General features: G+C 43.2%; 1 protein-coding gene and 1 long non-coding RNA gene across 2 annotated transcripts; both read right to left on the minus strand.

Moving 5' to 3' along the window:
* Positions 1-100: 100 nt before the first annotated feature.
* LOC127345541 (uncharacterized) lies at positions 101-2,008 on the minus strand. Its single transcript, XR_007878738.2, has 3 exons — positions 1,296-2,008; positions 506-664; positions 101-307 (listed from the first exon to the last, which is right to left on the minus strand). It is a non-coding gene; the product is annotated as an uncharacterized lncRNA (long non-coding RNA).
* Positions 2,009-13,077: 11,069 nt separating this feature from the next.
* Positions 13,078-14,899, minus strand: LOC127345542 (F-box protein At5g07610-like). The gene is made up of 2 exons (XM_051372027.2): positions 14,732-14,899; positions 13,078-14,648 (listed from the first exon to the last, which is right to left on the minus strand). Exon 2 carries the CDS (start codon positions 14,602-14,604, stop codon positions 13,399-13,401), a length of 1,206 nt encoding a protein of 401 aa, XP_051227987.1. The 5' UTR covers positions 14,605-14,648; positions 14,732-14,899; the 3' UTR covers positions 13,078-13,398.
* Between the last annotated feature and the right edge of the window lie 211 nt (positions 14,900-15,110).

Here is a 15,110-nt window from a genome sequence, read left to right on the forward strand (position 1 = left end):
CGGACAGACCCAAAATCGTCGGCCATGGTACACCAGCAACCACGGCGCGACTTCAACTTCGTCGGCCATGGCAACTTTTCTTGTAGTGCATATTGGCGAGTTCCTTTTCTATTTAGGATGCATACATATTATCAATTGTGTGTTTTTCTGTACATTACTTCATCATCAGCAAATCGATACTGTAGAACGTGAATGTCAAGCTTTTTACACTTACATGCAAGAAGCTTGGCGTAACTGTCACCAGCTATCTGGTCCGATTGCATTCTGAGAGAGATTTTGTCCTATTCGTACTTCAAAAGAGATTTTCCTACATAAGATAGATAAAAAATTAGTAACATCATTAAACTTCTTCAGAGTTTCATAAGAATTAGAAATCTGAATTATTTCTAACAGTATCTTGAAACCGTTAAGTGAAACCTCAATATCAAAGATGTAATTTGAAATGCAATGGAGCAGAGTTATAAACATACTAATTATTTAGAGGATAGAAGGTAGGTAGGCTTACATGCCTACTTCTGAATAGGAATTTTGGTTGAAGCCAACACCGAAAGTCAGAGAGGAAGCATCATACTCTGATCTTGACAGTTCAATCTTGAGCGCACCTGTTGTTTACTTTTCCTTATGACATCAACACCATTAAAACCCCAAGTCTCTAATTTAGTTCCTATGCACAAGAGTTAAAACAACAACGACCAAACATCAGGTCCAGTCTTGAGCACAATCATTCCACACATAATACACAAGCACACATAGCACATTAGGAAGATCAGAATCTTGTGTGGCGGCAAAGTAGTGCCCCAGATTATTATCAACTACCAGTGATAGAAGATCATCCACTGCACTAACCAGTTTGTCATGCTCGCAAAAGAAACACATCAACAGAAGTCCATTGAACAAACAAATTGCCTCATCCCGAAGCTGATCATATTATAAAATTTTAAGGCCATCCTAAGTGAATGTAAGTAGTAGTATTGCACATAATCAAACTGAGAAAGTAAAACTAACGATATCCGAATACAGTATGTGATTTGAAAATTGGCAACGAAGTTTCATTTTGTACTTGGGTAGTCTGAAATTCTGAACCAAACAAATAGTTCACGAATACATGATAAACACAAGTATGAAAATATTGTATCAGGCTTTTCAGATAGCCCGTAGCCTCAAACCCAAATTGGCCCGGATTATGTCAAGAAACTAACATGGCACAACAAATTGCTCCCTATCTAAAATTGCATTAAAGACTTTTGGTGCAAACCAGCACAAGCCACTGTCATTGTGTCTTGCGGGAAGCGTACCTGGGCACACGTGCGAGGAAGACGAAAATATCCTGGGCTTCAGGACATCTTATTCTCTGATGGAGGGCGCAACGCAATTGCAGACGGGACAAGGCATGGAGGCAGGGCTTCGAGGAGGGGGCCGGTCGATGTGGAGGCAGGGTGTCGGCGGCGTGGAGAGCAGCCTCGATTCCCCAACTATTCTCCGGCGATTCCCAAGAGTTGAGGGCGTGGCCTCGCTTCTCCGGTGTTGAGGATGTATCCCTCCCGTGGAAGCCGGGATCGCGCGGCTGCGGCAGCAGGAATGCTCCAGTGGTGGATGCCGACCTAACGGGGGCGGGCTCGCGCGACACAGGCGGCGTGCAGCGACCTAATCGGGGGCGAGCTCGCGCGGCACAGGCGGTGGCGGACAGGGAAGCGCGGCGGTCTCGCGTGCAGGGTGGCGATGTGGCACGGAATCGGCAATGGAGAAGGCGGGTGGCCGCGTCTGCGGATCCAGTGGAGACGGGGACCGCCCATCCACCTCCTTTTGCCCCTCCCGCTGGGTGCCCTGGCCTTCCGTTGGCTTCCGGTCGCCTGGACGAAGAGGACGGAGGAGGTTGTCGTCTAGGCCATCGGCGGCGAGGCAGGACAGCGGGGGTCCGGTCGACGGCGGTGGGTGGGGGGCGTCGGGAGGGACGGAGAGCCAGCGAGTACTGTGAGTGCGATGAGACATGGAGTGAGGACGACATGGAGTGAGGTCGGCGAGCTAATCTCGGACCTGTCGGCCGTCAGGTGTGCGTGGGCCGTGGGCCGTGGACTGCTCTTGTCTCTGCTACAATTTAGAAAAACAAATTGCCCTCAAATTTTCATTTTTAATGATTTTGAAGGTCTTTTTTGGTTAGGAATGATTATCCTTATTGAATAAATACTAATTTCTGTGTCATTAAAAAATTATAATCATGCAGGTCATCCTGTGGTCTATGGATGTTAAATTTCATGGAATATTTCACGGGGGATATTTTATCCGACATTCCTGAACAGGTATATTTGCTCCATATCGCGATACTTATTCCATGTTGTATCATTATTACTTGAAAACTAACTTTAGTTACTGCTTGATTAATAGGTTAATATGACCGATTTTATAAACAAATTAGCCGTAATTTTGGTGGATTCACATTTGAATGATGATAATATAAGGAATCGAGACTTGAAAGATGAGACTTGAAAGATGATGAAGAACAAACATTTGATCCTACTGATTGTGTCATTGTGGATGGACCTCCTAAAAACATCAAAACATCGAAACTAGCGTCACAAATTGGGTTCATCTCGCAATCATTGCTTCTCTTACCATCTGCCAATCCAACAGACCAGGAATTAATTGATGAACTTTGCCTATACATCAGCACAGTTGATGATATCCCTTCACTAGAGTAAGCAACATTTTTTTTTTCATTTTATTGTATTGTTCTAATAAATTGCGATAGCATACTTGTAATTGTAATTGACATAATTCTAATTTTACAGGACCGAATGGGTTAAAAGTTCGAGTCCTTATCCTATTAGTCTTAATTTAAGACAAATAAGTGGCATACTAAAAATGAATGAAAATATGGACGTTAGTTGCTTTAATATGGCTGTACGGATACTGGCGTGGCACGACATCCAGCTTGCTAGGGATGTCCCAGTCCACTAGATGGATTTGAACTTCTGTGTAAGTTACTATAACTACATACTAAATCTATTTATATGTGACTCACTTGTGGCATATACTAATGTTTTTTTTTATTATTTTAGTTGATGTCTCAATATGCTCGAGATCCAAGTCGTAGTGACTATCCTGACGTTGTTCGGTTGGCTCAGTTGTTTCTTAGCTGGCCTGACAGCAATGAGTATCATATATCTGAATGCAATATGGTAAGAATTCAATCCTTCATTCTTAAGAGTCAATTATCTGTTATAATGATTGCTAAATTTTAAATGTATCAGTGCAGATTTTATTGCCTTGGGATATTGTTGGGTTATTCCAGTTGTTCGTCTTGGATCGGCACAAAAAAATTATCTCTTTTTTGGACCCGCTTCCAATACCATATTTGGCGAAGACTATACTTAAAAATGTGGCCGATAATTTTAATCTTGCCCTCGAAGTTGCAAACCCTGCATCAAAGGATGACATAACTAAATGGGGTTGCAAGGCTCCCAAAGTTCCAACAAATCTAGACGAGTAAGAATCTTAACAATGTGTTACAATCTTAACGTATTTATTCGACCCGCAATGTAACATTATATGCATGCAGTGCTCTGTCGGGTTATTTGGTTTTTGAGTTCATGCATTCATGGTACGATGGATTGCTACATTTTCCAGTACCCACGGTGAGTATTTACACATGTTCATTTGCATACACTTTGCACATGTTTTTTATAACAATGTTGTATAATGCATATATAGGACGGTTTTCAACTAAGGAAGCGATTTTTGATTCACATCCTGAAGTATGAAGCAAATGAAGCTTTAAGCAATATCCCAGCCATTGCACGAAGCCTTATTGATCGCATAAAAAAGTGGACCTTCAAGAAAGAACCGTCATCCACGAATAAATAGAAGATACAATGTTGCTTAGTTATTTTATCTGTCACTCATATTTCGCCATGTATCAAGAATACATAGATGGACCTTCAAGAAGAAATATAATACAAATTGTTGCTTAGTTTATGTTTTTAAGTATTTTTACAACTAATTCTAAATACATTTATGTGATTGTAAATTTTATGTAAGTGTGGATTGTGTGTTTTAGGCGCTCTCACACCTCTTAGGCATAAATGGCTTGGTAAAATACATGACAAACGATCACAATATATGTTTTTATTACATAGGACAAGACGTGCATTGCACGTGCACGCTTACTAGTTTCTTTAGGATCAGTAAGAACGTGCAACTCTTTCTTATAGGCCAAGCCTGACGACAAGGCACATTCTAAATTTAATAGGCGATTGGCTCTCCTTTTACCATATTTGTTGACATCGCGTGTGCTAATGCCACTACAGGGAACCTGGCCGAAAGCCGTCGGCATGCTGCTACAACATCACATCGATGCATTGCCGCATTCAGAACACCGGCCAAGTTCTCAAATGGCTCGTTAATCTTTAAACGAGACACAACTGCAGGCCTGGGCCTGCTTTTGAAGCATACTACTCCCCTCTATTCACAAATATGAGATGTTTTAGACAATTTAAAGTGAACTAGAAACACACCATAGTGCGTGAATGTACATATTAAAATTAGACTAGACAGATACCAAAATAGATGAATCTACTAAAAGCTAAAACATCTTACGGAGGGGAAATAACACGCTCAATAGCCTGTGAGCCAAAACAGAGAGCACACCAAAGGAAACTGGAAACAACATAGCTAGCGGCAAATACTAGCTGCCAGCCTGTGTGTTCAAGGATTTTATATAACAACCATCCAAGGCAGCAATGCATCTCCTGGCAGCAATGAATTGATCGTGTGCAGCAGCAGAAAAGAATAATCAACAGTGGACAAAAGCAAACAGCTAAAAAGGTGAAATGATCTAGTATTTCGCCACCCATTTAGCCAGTACTACTCCAATACTAAATCAGGTAAGCAACTTGAGATTATAAGATAGACATGTTATAAGATAGATTATCATAAGAAACTTCACTGCCACAGTTTACTCAAAACCTAAAGCGAAATGCTTTTGGTGCATCTCTTCAGATTATAATACCCCTCCGATCCATATTATTTGTTGCTAATATGGATGTATCTAGACACATTTTAGTTCTAGATACATTCATATTAGAGACAAGTAAAATGGGCCGGAGGGACAATCCAGTGAGCAAGATGTAGCAAAAGAATACTGGTTGTTTAATAGTTTCTAGTCTCAGCTTGTTCTAAAGTTATGGTAGCTATCTTACGGTATTTAGGACTAACTTATAGCACCAAAAAAGTTCTCCTAGTTAAGGTGGAAGCCCAACAATGTCAACATCTGATATTCCAAAAGAATTATGTCTACAAAATGAAATAAATCGAGATTGAACTATCAAAACAGTATATCCATGACAGCATGTATTATCATGAGAAAATACTTTGCATACACATCACTTCATTGTTGAGAGGGGAAAACAAAAGTTTCCAAGAATGAAATTGAAGTATCAACAAATGGATAGCCTCGTACATGTAAGGATGGCAATGGATAGGGTATGGGCAGGGTAGAGCAATACCATACCCATACCCGTATGGTCAATGGGTACAAACTTCTATCCATACCCGTACCCATGGGTATAAAACTTTACCCATATCCATACCCGGCGGGTACCCATACCCATTGGGCACTTGGTGGGTAAATCAAATTGTACATAAATCACTCACTATTTAAATTTTATCGGTGACAAATGTGATTAAAAACATGAATTATATCAACTCTGTAACAGGTGGTTGAGTACATAACAATTGATAAAATATAAAAATCACATTCTCATAACCTAATTCATAAGTCAAAAAAAAGTAAATGTGTGACATAAAAAATTGACAATAAACAGGCTGAGTATGGGTATACCCGGGGTACGAAGCTATACCCGTGCCCTATCCATATCTTAACGGGTAGGGTATAGGTACTACCCATGGGTATAAAAGTGTACCCATACCCTACCCATGCGTACGGTACCCACGGGTACCCATACCCTACCCATGCGTACGGTACCCCGTACCCATGGGTAAAATTTCCATCCTTACGTACATGCCAGTACTAGAGTTCTCCAAATGCCAAAAAATAGGCAAGATTAAACAGCAAGTTGCAAAACAAATCAATTATTCACATACAAAGAAATAAGCAGAAATCAGACTCTAGTGTATCTAATGTTGTTGTGTAGGTCAAGGGATGAGATACTGACATACTCGAGGGTGCCCACATAGGAGTCCAGCACAGGTCAACGGTCATGTGCTTGGCCACAATGTCAACCCTCAAGTCACAATGCTATAATCACGCAAGGAAACCAGAAACCATCGTCACTATGCGAACGTCGCGCCATACCGCTGACAGGGTGCCCAGTGGTCAGCGGTATGGCAGAGAAGGCCAAGTCACTTCAAAGTGTACTTGAAACAAGATGGAGGCTTCCCTAGTATGACTAGGCTTAGACTTTGAGGCACAGAAAGCGGCTTTATCTCACTGTTAGGGTTTGCACTCCTGTAACCTGTATATACGGGGGTGCAGGGCTCCCTTGCACGAGATGATCGACTCTTTCCCTCATTCTCCCCGTAGGAGCTTCATCTTCTACCTCTAGCTTCCACCTCGAGAGATATGCAGATCAGACAAGCAAGAGTAGGGGTTTTACCTCCTCACTAGGGCCCTAAACCTGGGTAAACCCTTGTGTTTGTGTGTGTTCTTCCTCCCATCTTCCCTCCTTCGGATCCATCAGCGTACATCCAGCCTCAACTTAAGCCTACCCATGTCATCTGTCAGTTTACCACGACGGCAAATGGTCTCAAGCATTTTTAGATGCATGGCTAGGTTAGCAAGCACTACTCCGGTATAAACTTAGGCAAGCAGCTTCAGATTTACCATACACGGTAGAGGTGCTTTCAGGGGCATCGGAAACCTGTTTACCCCAAACCTGAAGAAGAAAATTCAAGTGTGACATATATAGATGAAAATAAAAGAATATTAATATAATCCTAGCTTGCTCCACAGTTATGATAGCTATCTTAGAGTATTCAGAACCAAGTTACACTATACAAATTTCGTCCTTGTTGAAGGTCGTGGAGACTGCCATCCGGCTTGATTAGCTCGTCGAGCTCGAGTGTGCAGTCGCGTTCCACTTCACTGCCCATCAAAGTGGTGGAACGCTTCCTCTGCCATATCAGCGTGGTCAGTGAGGACCCATTCATCGACGACAATGAAGTAGACTCTGTTTTTCTGTCGTCGGTATGAGCACTCTTGGTGGAAGAAAGAGGTATTTGCGTCTCCATATTTTAGCGCTGCAATCTGGGTGTGTTGTCTTGCAATTGTTCGCTCAAGGGAGGCTAGGCCTAGGTATGACCGTTTGATTTCCTTGCGCAGCCAATCTTCCTCGGGAGTGAGCTGACGGCTCTCCTGTGCCTTGTCGAAAAGCAGCATCGATCTCTGAAGATAGCCTGCATCTGTGACACAAGGCGCTGGAACGGGTCTGGGTTGTCGATTGAATTACATGCCGTGCCGATGATTTTCTGGAAGCCCTCAAGACGTGTCCACAAGTCCTCAAAGTGGAATCTTCGGTAGGCCGGCAGCAAAGGTGAACAATGGAGGAGAAAGGGGCTATGGTCAGAGAGACAGAGGCCACCGACGCAATGCATCGAAGGTAGCAGTGGCAATGCTGCTCTTACTGCTACTGTTTACCAAGCCAAATATTTGGTACTAGCAAGGATAGGCACGGAGGCATGCCACGCTAAGCCTACGACGGTGATGTGGAGGTGTACTAGTAAATGGACGATAAGCAATGCGTTAAAATACATTGTTATGTATGGTGGGAAAATATAAAGCATGAAACGGATCATTTTGTTTTTACAAACAATGTGTACAACTAACATGCATGTGGAGGGGCTTAACTATGGATTTTAGTAAGTTTCAGTACATAGCATACATCTAGAAGATTAAAAGGAAGCAACCGAAGGCAACATCTCAATCTCTGCCTCATTGGTAATGTAGAGATCTCGTACGGCTACCCTTGTAAGTTCAGACCGGACGGACTCATCGGTGCCACGCTTGGCGAGTTCTGGCTCCTCTTCTTGGGTCATTGGCCCTCTACTATTCACTGAAGTGGGCGGTCTAACTGTCTAAGCAGTGCTCTCCATTAAATTTCTGTTCAAATATTCTTTTTAAACAAATAATGATGCCTATAGTTTGCCATTGATTCGCTCAAAGTGATCCAAAGTGGTGTTTGTGGGCTTGTGGGCCTATCATCATATTTCATAAAAAGAAATCATCATATTTCTACAAAGCAAAAGCAATAGTGTCGAAGATATTAGCAAGGAAGTGATTAATAGAAGTATTTATTTTTCTCAAATCATGTATATTTTAGAACACACATGGTGTATCCTGCAACTTTCCTTTTATTGTAGGTTTTCCATTTCTAACATTGTTGGCAAGTACATACAAATAACCATGAACTACAGGCCATGCGCTAAGAGTAGAGCAAGTCTGCATAACCAGCAAACCTGAGAAGGAATGACACCCAAAAATCTAAATTAAGCACTCAAATCTCAAAATGGGTTCTTTACAATTTACAGGACACTTTCCTTCAGTTCGCTATTTCTATATGTCAGCAAATCGTGTGTTCTAAACCTGCAGGAAATACACCACTTTTCCATGGTCATCTTTCACTGAATAGATTACTATGCATGAGAGGATATTCTTGGGTCCTTTTTAAACTAAACTAATACACTTATTATGCATGGAAGGGTGTAATGTACATAATAGAACAGAAAATTGTGTGACACTCAAAGAACACTCCTTAGTGAAGCATGTGACACTGGAAGAAGACTATTGCCAATTTATTTTGTAGCACTCAAAGAGTACTATTGCTAATTTGTTTAGCTAAACATTGCCAACTCATGGCAGCCTGATATAGCAACATGATATCATATGGGAGCTAGCATTTATATATATATAACAGAAAAATTTGTGACATTCAAATAACTCTATCTTGGTGAAACATGTGACACTGGAAGATGACTGTAGCAATTTTATTTTGTAGCAAACAAAGAAGACTATTGCTAATTTGTTTAGCTAAACATTTCCAACACATGGCAGCCTGCCAGATCAGTAACATGATATCATATGGGAGCTAGCACAACTGAATTGGCAATTTTTACTTTCAACGAACTATAAAATAATTTGGCATCTCGGTTACTTAATTAATGTGGAATGTGCAAGGAACCTGAAAGCAAGCATCATATGTATGTAGAATATAAAGTTGATGAGAAAAAGAATGTACTTTGCAAATACATCGCTTCCCTTTGCATATTCTTAATTGTGTTTCTCCTCTTCTTGCTTGCTGAAGGAAAAACTACTACTCAGTTCTCCACGGTTTGACCTGCAAATTTATGTATGAATCTCTCTAAATCTACCGTAAACCATATTCTACATAAATAATTCGGGTCACATATAATACAAATTGGAAGATAATGAGAAAATGAGATATTGGACCCTCATATGTCATATCCTCAAAACGAAGCTTCATTAGCTATTTTTAAGAGAAGCATGTGATAACATACTTCTAAGGAGAGCTTGATTGTGACAATATTGAACCTTTGTCTATATGATAATCTTATTCATGCCTACTGAGCTAATGAAATAAAGATTATATACTATGGAAAAGCTTCAACAGGCTAATTCCAAAGGCACAACTAATTCTGATAATAGATAATGATCCTGGCATATAAAAATATAACTACTAAATAATATGAGTATTCTGGTAAAGCTGTGGAATTTAAAATTCGATCAAACACTGGATAAGTCCCTCGTGAAGCTCAATATACTACTGTTTCAACACATCAATGCCCTACAAAAATTAAGGGAGGAAGTACAAAAATTGGACATCTATTGCAAAGCAATGAATAAAAAAAGTCATCTTTGCAAGAAAATATTATTTCCCGTGAAGATTGTGTATTACTACTTCACCTTATTAGCTTGCCATGTATGAATAGAAATGAAATATCCTTTTCATCTTTAACTTTGGAAGAAAGTGGCAGGTGGATGATCCCAGCTCTTGCACGATGTAACATTGCCAATTGCTCAATCGTGGTGTTCTTGAAATTAACTACATCACCAGCAAGAAGTAAATAAAGCACTATATCATATATGCAGATAAAACACCAAAAGGACTTCTCAGATAGAAGTTAGTAAATGGGAGATGCACAATTTAGTCAGCAGATCCAGTTGAGAGATACAATTGTATGATGGTGGCATACATAATCCTTGCTGGACAGTGTGCTGTACCTATCATGAAAACTATATTCAGAACAGTGCATGATGGCAAAGGAAGAAAACCTGGGAATTCATTCACCACCACCAACATACTCAATAGCCGTTCTAAGACTTGCTAGTAACTTCGGTTAATTCATACAGGGTAGCAGAATTGGGAAAAAATACTATAACAAAAGAGTCTGAACCATCCAATCTTTTCGCCCTTAAAGAAATGTTAAATGTGTCTCCGTTAAGAACTCACTGTTCAGGAATCTTTGGGTTTAAATATAAACCTTAGATTAAATTCTTCAAACATACATAGTACGCAGAGTATCATGCTTCATTTGGAGGCAACAGTGCAATTTTTTTTAGAAACATGGAATTAATACACCCGGAAGAAATGCTCCACCTATTTACAGTAAGAATCACCTTTAACTATTTGTCTCAAGATTCGTTTCCTACAGAATATAAGCCCTAAATCAAGGTATTTGAGAGTAAGTTATATTTCTAACTTGTTGCACATACAGCGTAACATGTAAGACAGTGCTGGTTCCGCCATTGCCTTATGAGTGCTTGACCTGGTGGTTCAACTTTCCTCTATACTGCAAAAAACAATATTCATTGATGACATATCTTGTAGGCTTTAGCATCAAAACAGAAAAAATGAGATATTTGGGGGGGGAGGGGGGGGGGGGGGGGGGGGGGGTAATAAAAAAAACCTATGAAAGCGAGTAGTGCGAGTAATTCTCCAACCTATGGAAAAAGTAACCAACAATCTTGACATAAACCATTAAAGGAGTGGCTCACCCAGGTACCTGCAGGTGGCGAGGATTTAAAAAGCGCACTATCATGAAATCGTGTATCTGTAGGAAGTTGGGTCAAGCAAACAAAATTCAAAACTTAAAAATAAAATTCATAGAAAAAGGATAGATAATAAATTTGATTTAGAAAGCATGTTCTCCAGCACTTATCTAACATGACTGGATTTGAATGAACCAAACAAAAAAATAGAAAGTAGCAACCCGTCCTTATTTCTTTAGCTCTAATTTAGACTCTAACCATACTAAATCTCAGATGCTATGCCATGACAATCCAGATCTTAGACGAAACTGATCTGATGAAGCATAAGAGCTTAAGCACATGCATGTAAGACATTACCAAAAGGAGTTGGCAGTGTCCAAAGGGAGCTGTGAGTACCCCCCATCACGACCACCCCGATGGTGAGCATGATCGGGACCAGCACCGGGCTGAAGAGCATCAAGACCGGCGTGGCGAACGCGAGCCTCGCCATGGTGAACGCCAGCAACAGCCCGGACAACACCAGCAGGAAGCCTCACAGCGGGAACAGCGTCACAGCCCCCTTGCAGGACCTGCCGCTTTCGGCTTTCCCGTCCAGGGACCGGCACGGCCAATTTCGTCAGTCGGCACCATCGGCCAAGCCCTCGCTGCGCGCGCCAGCCCTCCCCCCCCCCCCCCCCCCCCCCCCTTTCCCTTCCCAGGGCGGTCGAGCTCATCTGTGACCGCGGCACCATGAGCCTGGCGAGGCGAATCGAGCGAGTGCCCATCTAGGAGAGATACATCTCGAAACTGTCAGATTTTTTTGGAGCACGAGCCCAATCTGGAAGAATCCCGGGGAGGCCGTCGCAACAATCGGCAAAGAAGCAGGAACGGCGGGCTGGGTCGCCTCGGGAAGCCAAGCTCCACTCCGCGCCACCGGCCGCCCGGAAGAAGAGGAGGGCGGCGGCCTGCCGCAGACCACAATGCGGCCCCTCCTCACAACTCATGCCCGTTGGCGGATTCGACGGCGGCCTGGCGCAGCCATCCCCGCGACGCGTCTCCTCGCGTTCGTCGCCGGCGTCCTGGTTGAGCCTCCTGCGATGTGCCTCCTCGCGCTCGTCGCTGGCGGCCTCGTGGAGCGTCTCACGACACGACTCACCGGAAGCATCCTAGCGAAGCCTCCCGCGATGCGCCTCCTCCTGCTGATCTCCCTTCTCCCATGGCGATTTAAAGAGAGAGGAGAAGAAAATCTCCTCCCGCTGATCTCCCTTCTCCCATGGCGATTTAAAGAGAGGAGAAGAAAATTACACGTCGGAACCGCTGCGGCGACGCTGGGCGTGGCTAGGGAGGGAGAGGAAGGCTTCGGCCCTGGGACGGCAAGGATGTGAAATTGGAGAGGTGGGTGGCGGGGAGCAAATTGCTTGGTCGGTGGCAGAGCTATGGATTATTTACTGAGCACCGCTTTGACTACTTTGACAATGCTACAACCACACGTCAAAGTAGCAAAATCAGCCCACGGAAGAAGTAGTATGATGAGAGGCAAAGTGTTATACAGCATCGAAAGTGCACACAGAAGAATAACTAATTGACAACGCTACAACCACACGTCAAAGCAGCAAAATCAGCCAACGGAAGTAGTATGATCAGAGGCAAAGTGTTATACAGCATCGAAAGTGCACATAGAAGAATAACTAAAGAAATCAACCCAGCCTCGATAATTCTCAAAGTGGCCCAAAATTCTGTGAAAAAACGAAGTCGTTGAGCTTTAATATAGTAGATATTCCAAGTTCACCTGCCTACTTCACATGCAAGTTCAACAATGTCAACATCTGGTATTCCAAAAATAATTCCGTCTACACAATGAAAGAAATCCAGCTTGAACTATCAAAAACAGTATATACATGACAACATATCTTATCATGAGAAAATACCTTGCATACACATCACTCCATCATTGAGAGGGGAAAACAAAAGTTTCCAAGCCATATTGATGAAAATAATGGAATTCAAGCATCACAAAGTAAATGGAGATCCACGAGTACGCACCAGGACTAATTATCCAAATGCCAAAAAGGCCCAGATTAACCAACGAGTTGCAACACAAATAAATTATTCACAGACAGAGAAATAAGTAGAAACCAGACTCTAGATACCAAAGACAATAACTGTAGAACGAAGCAATCATAGTATCCATGGTTAAACACTACCCATATGAAACTGCTAGAAATACTAATATATACAAAGACGCAAACATAAGATCAGTTACTATATAAAGTGCAATAGCCAATAGCTAGCTGAGTCGGGTACATTACTGCACTCAAGCATCCCGAGCAACTATTACAACTTCATAAAGATAACTGTGAAGAGATAACTGTGAAGTTGCCGTACGCAAGTAGGACTCTTCAGGGCCCATCTGCCAATGACTCCATGAACAAAGGAACATATGGAATAAAAGGAGTCTTCACGTCAACCTTACGATATTCAAGTTGGCATTCACATCCAAGTCGACGCAGAAAACGTGGCTTCCTGAAATCCATCTCATATGACATAAGTGAGTTCTCGTCCCCACAAACTATGAAAATCATATTGCGTTCCGGGTGGAATGAGACAACATTGTAATCAGGGTAGCCTGAAAATTTGTCTCCGAACAGTTGCAAGTGGCCAACAGTGTGCTTCAAGGTCCATTTTTCACTACTGTAATCCTCAAGAACCCAGACTAATAAGTCAGAACTATAAGATTCAGAACTTGTTTCGGAACCGTTATCAGATTCAGAATCAGTACCGTATGAAAAATATAACTGTCCCTGTGATAGAAAGACATCATTGACAGGAAATTCATAGCGGTATGATGGTGAAGGAGTCCCAATGACCCGCAAAAGATTTCCTTTGACATCAAAGGTGACTACCATATAATCAAATGCAGCCAAATGCATGATCCCATTAAAGAAAACACCTTTTGAATGAGCAGGTATCACAAATTCCTCGTCCTCAACCATTTGATGCGTCCAAACTCCAGCTTTGGATGAGTAGGTCGCCACCGCTGCAATACGTCCACGATAAGCGCTTAGCTCAGACTGATCTATACCCCATACCTCCTGATCAATGAACTCAAAGACATGGAAGTGGGAGGAGACTGCGGGTTCGAACCCAATGCGAGCAACCACCACCTTGCTGGACCAATCAGTGGCAGTCACAACCACCCAATTCTCGGTGGCAGGATTGCACACCACATAATCCAATGTCTTGGGGTCAGTGGGTTTCCAGCAGCGGCAGAGGAGGAGGCCATTGCAGCAATCCAAGATGTGAAGGCTATCGTATCCGGGCAGGAAGGATAATGAAGGGTCGACGAGAGGGTGACCTTTTCCTGAAACATTGGTGAAATAGCGAGCTGTCTTGGGGAAGCGGTCCCTGTTGTAGCTTTCATAGAAGAAGCCGGCGAGGGGCTGGGGCAGCTTCTTGCGGTGGTCGGGGTGGGAGAAGAGGTCGCGCCAGCGCGTGGAGACGCACTTGCAGCAGCAGGTGGACTTGTAAGGCACCCGCGAGATGATATCCACGAGGATGTCGTCGGTGATCTTGGACATCGGGTCGCTCATCGGTGCCCTCTCCATGGGGCCTGCGCCGTCGCCGTCCGTAGAGACGAGGGGTGCCGAATCTGCAGATCGGGGCGAAGGAGCAGAGGTTGGAAATCCGTGGTATCAGTGAGTGGAGAGTGGGGGGTTCGGAGAGAGGATGTACCAAGTGCTTGCTGTGCGAGCTGCGAAGCGAGGTATCGCCGGTGCGCCGGTGCTGAGCGCTGCCATCTGCGCCGGCGAGCGAGGGTTTGGTGTTCAGCTGTGCGAACTGGGCTGAAGGAGTGGGAGGTGGAAGGCGATGGAGGCCGATGCAGGGCCGTCTGTGTCTTTTGGAGGATGGGCCGTCTGGGTGAAAATGGCTTAGAGCATCTCCACTCGGTCTCCCCGAATCCCAGCTGGCTATTTTTCCATCCGGACGGCGAAAAATAGCCTAGTCGTACCCCCGATTACTCGTTTTTTCTCGAATTTGGGCCTTCATCCATCCGGCGAGCCCACGCCAACCCCGGCGTACCGGGGCGCGCTCGGGGAGTCAGGACGAAGCG

Source organism: Lolium perenne, chromosome 3 (genome assembly GCF_019359855.2).
Source record: "Lolium perenne isolate Kyuss_39 chromosome 3, Kyuss_2.0, whole genome shotgun sequence".
In the NCBI taxonomy this organism is placed as follows: domain Eukaryota; kingdom Viridiplantae; phylum Streptophyta; class Magnoliopsida; order Poales; family Poaceae; genus Lolium; species Lolium perenne.

Bases quoted from the DNA above. Each gene is read 5' to 3' on its own strand.
- LOC127345542 (XM_051372027.2), bottom strand. From the start codon at position 14,604: ATGGAGAGGGCACCGATGAGCGACCCGATGTCCAAGATCACCGACGAC.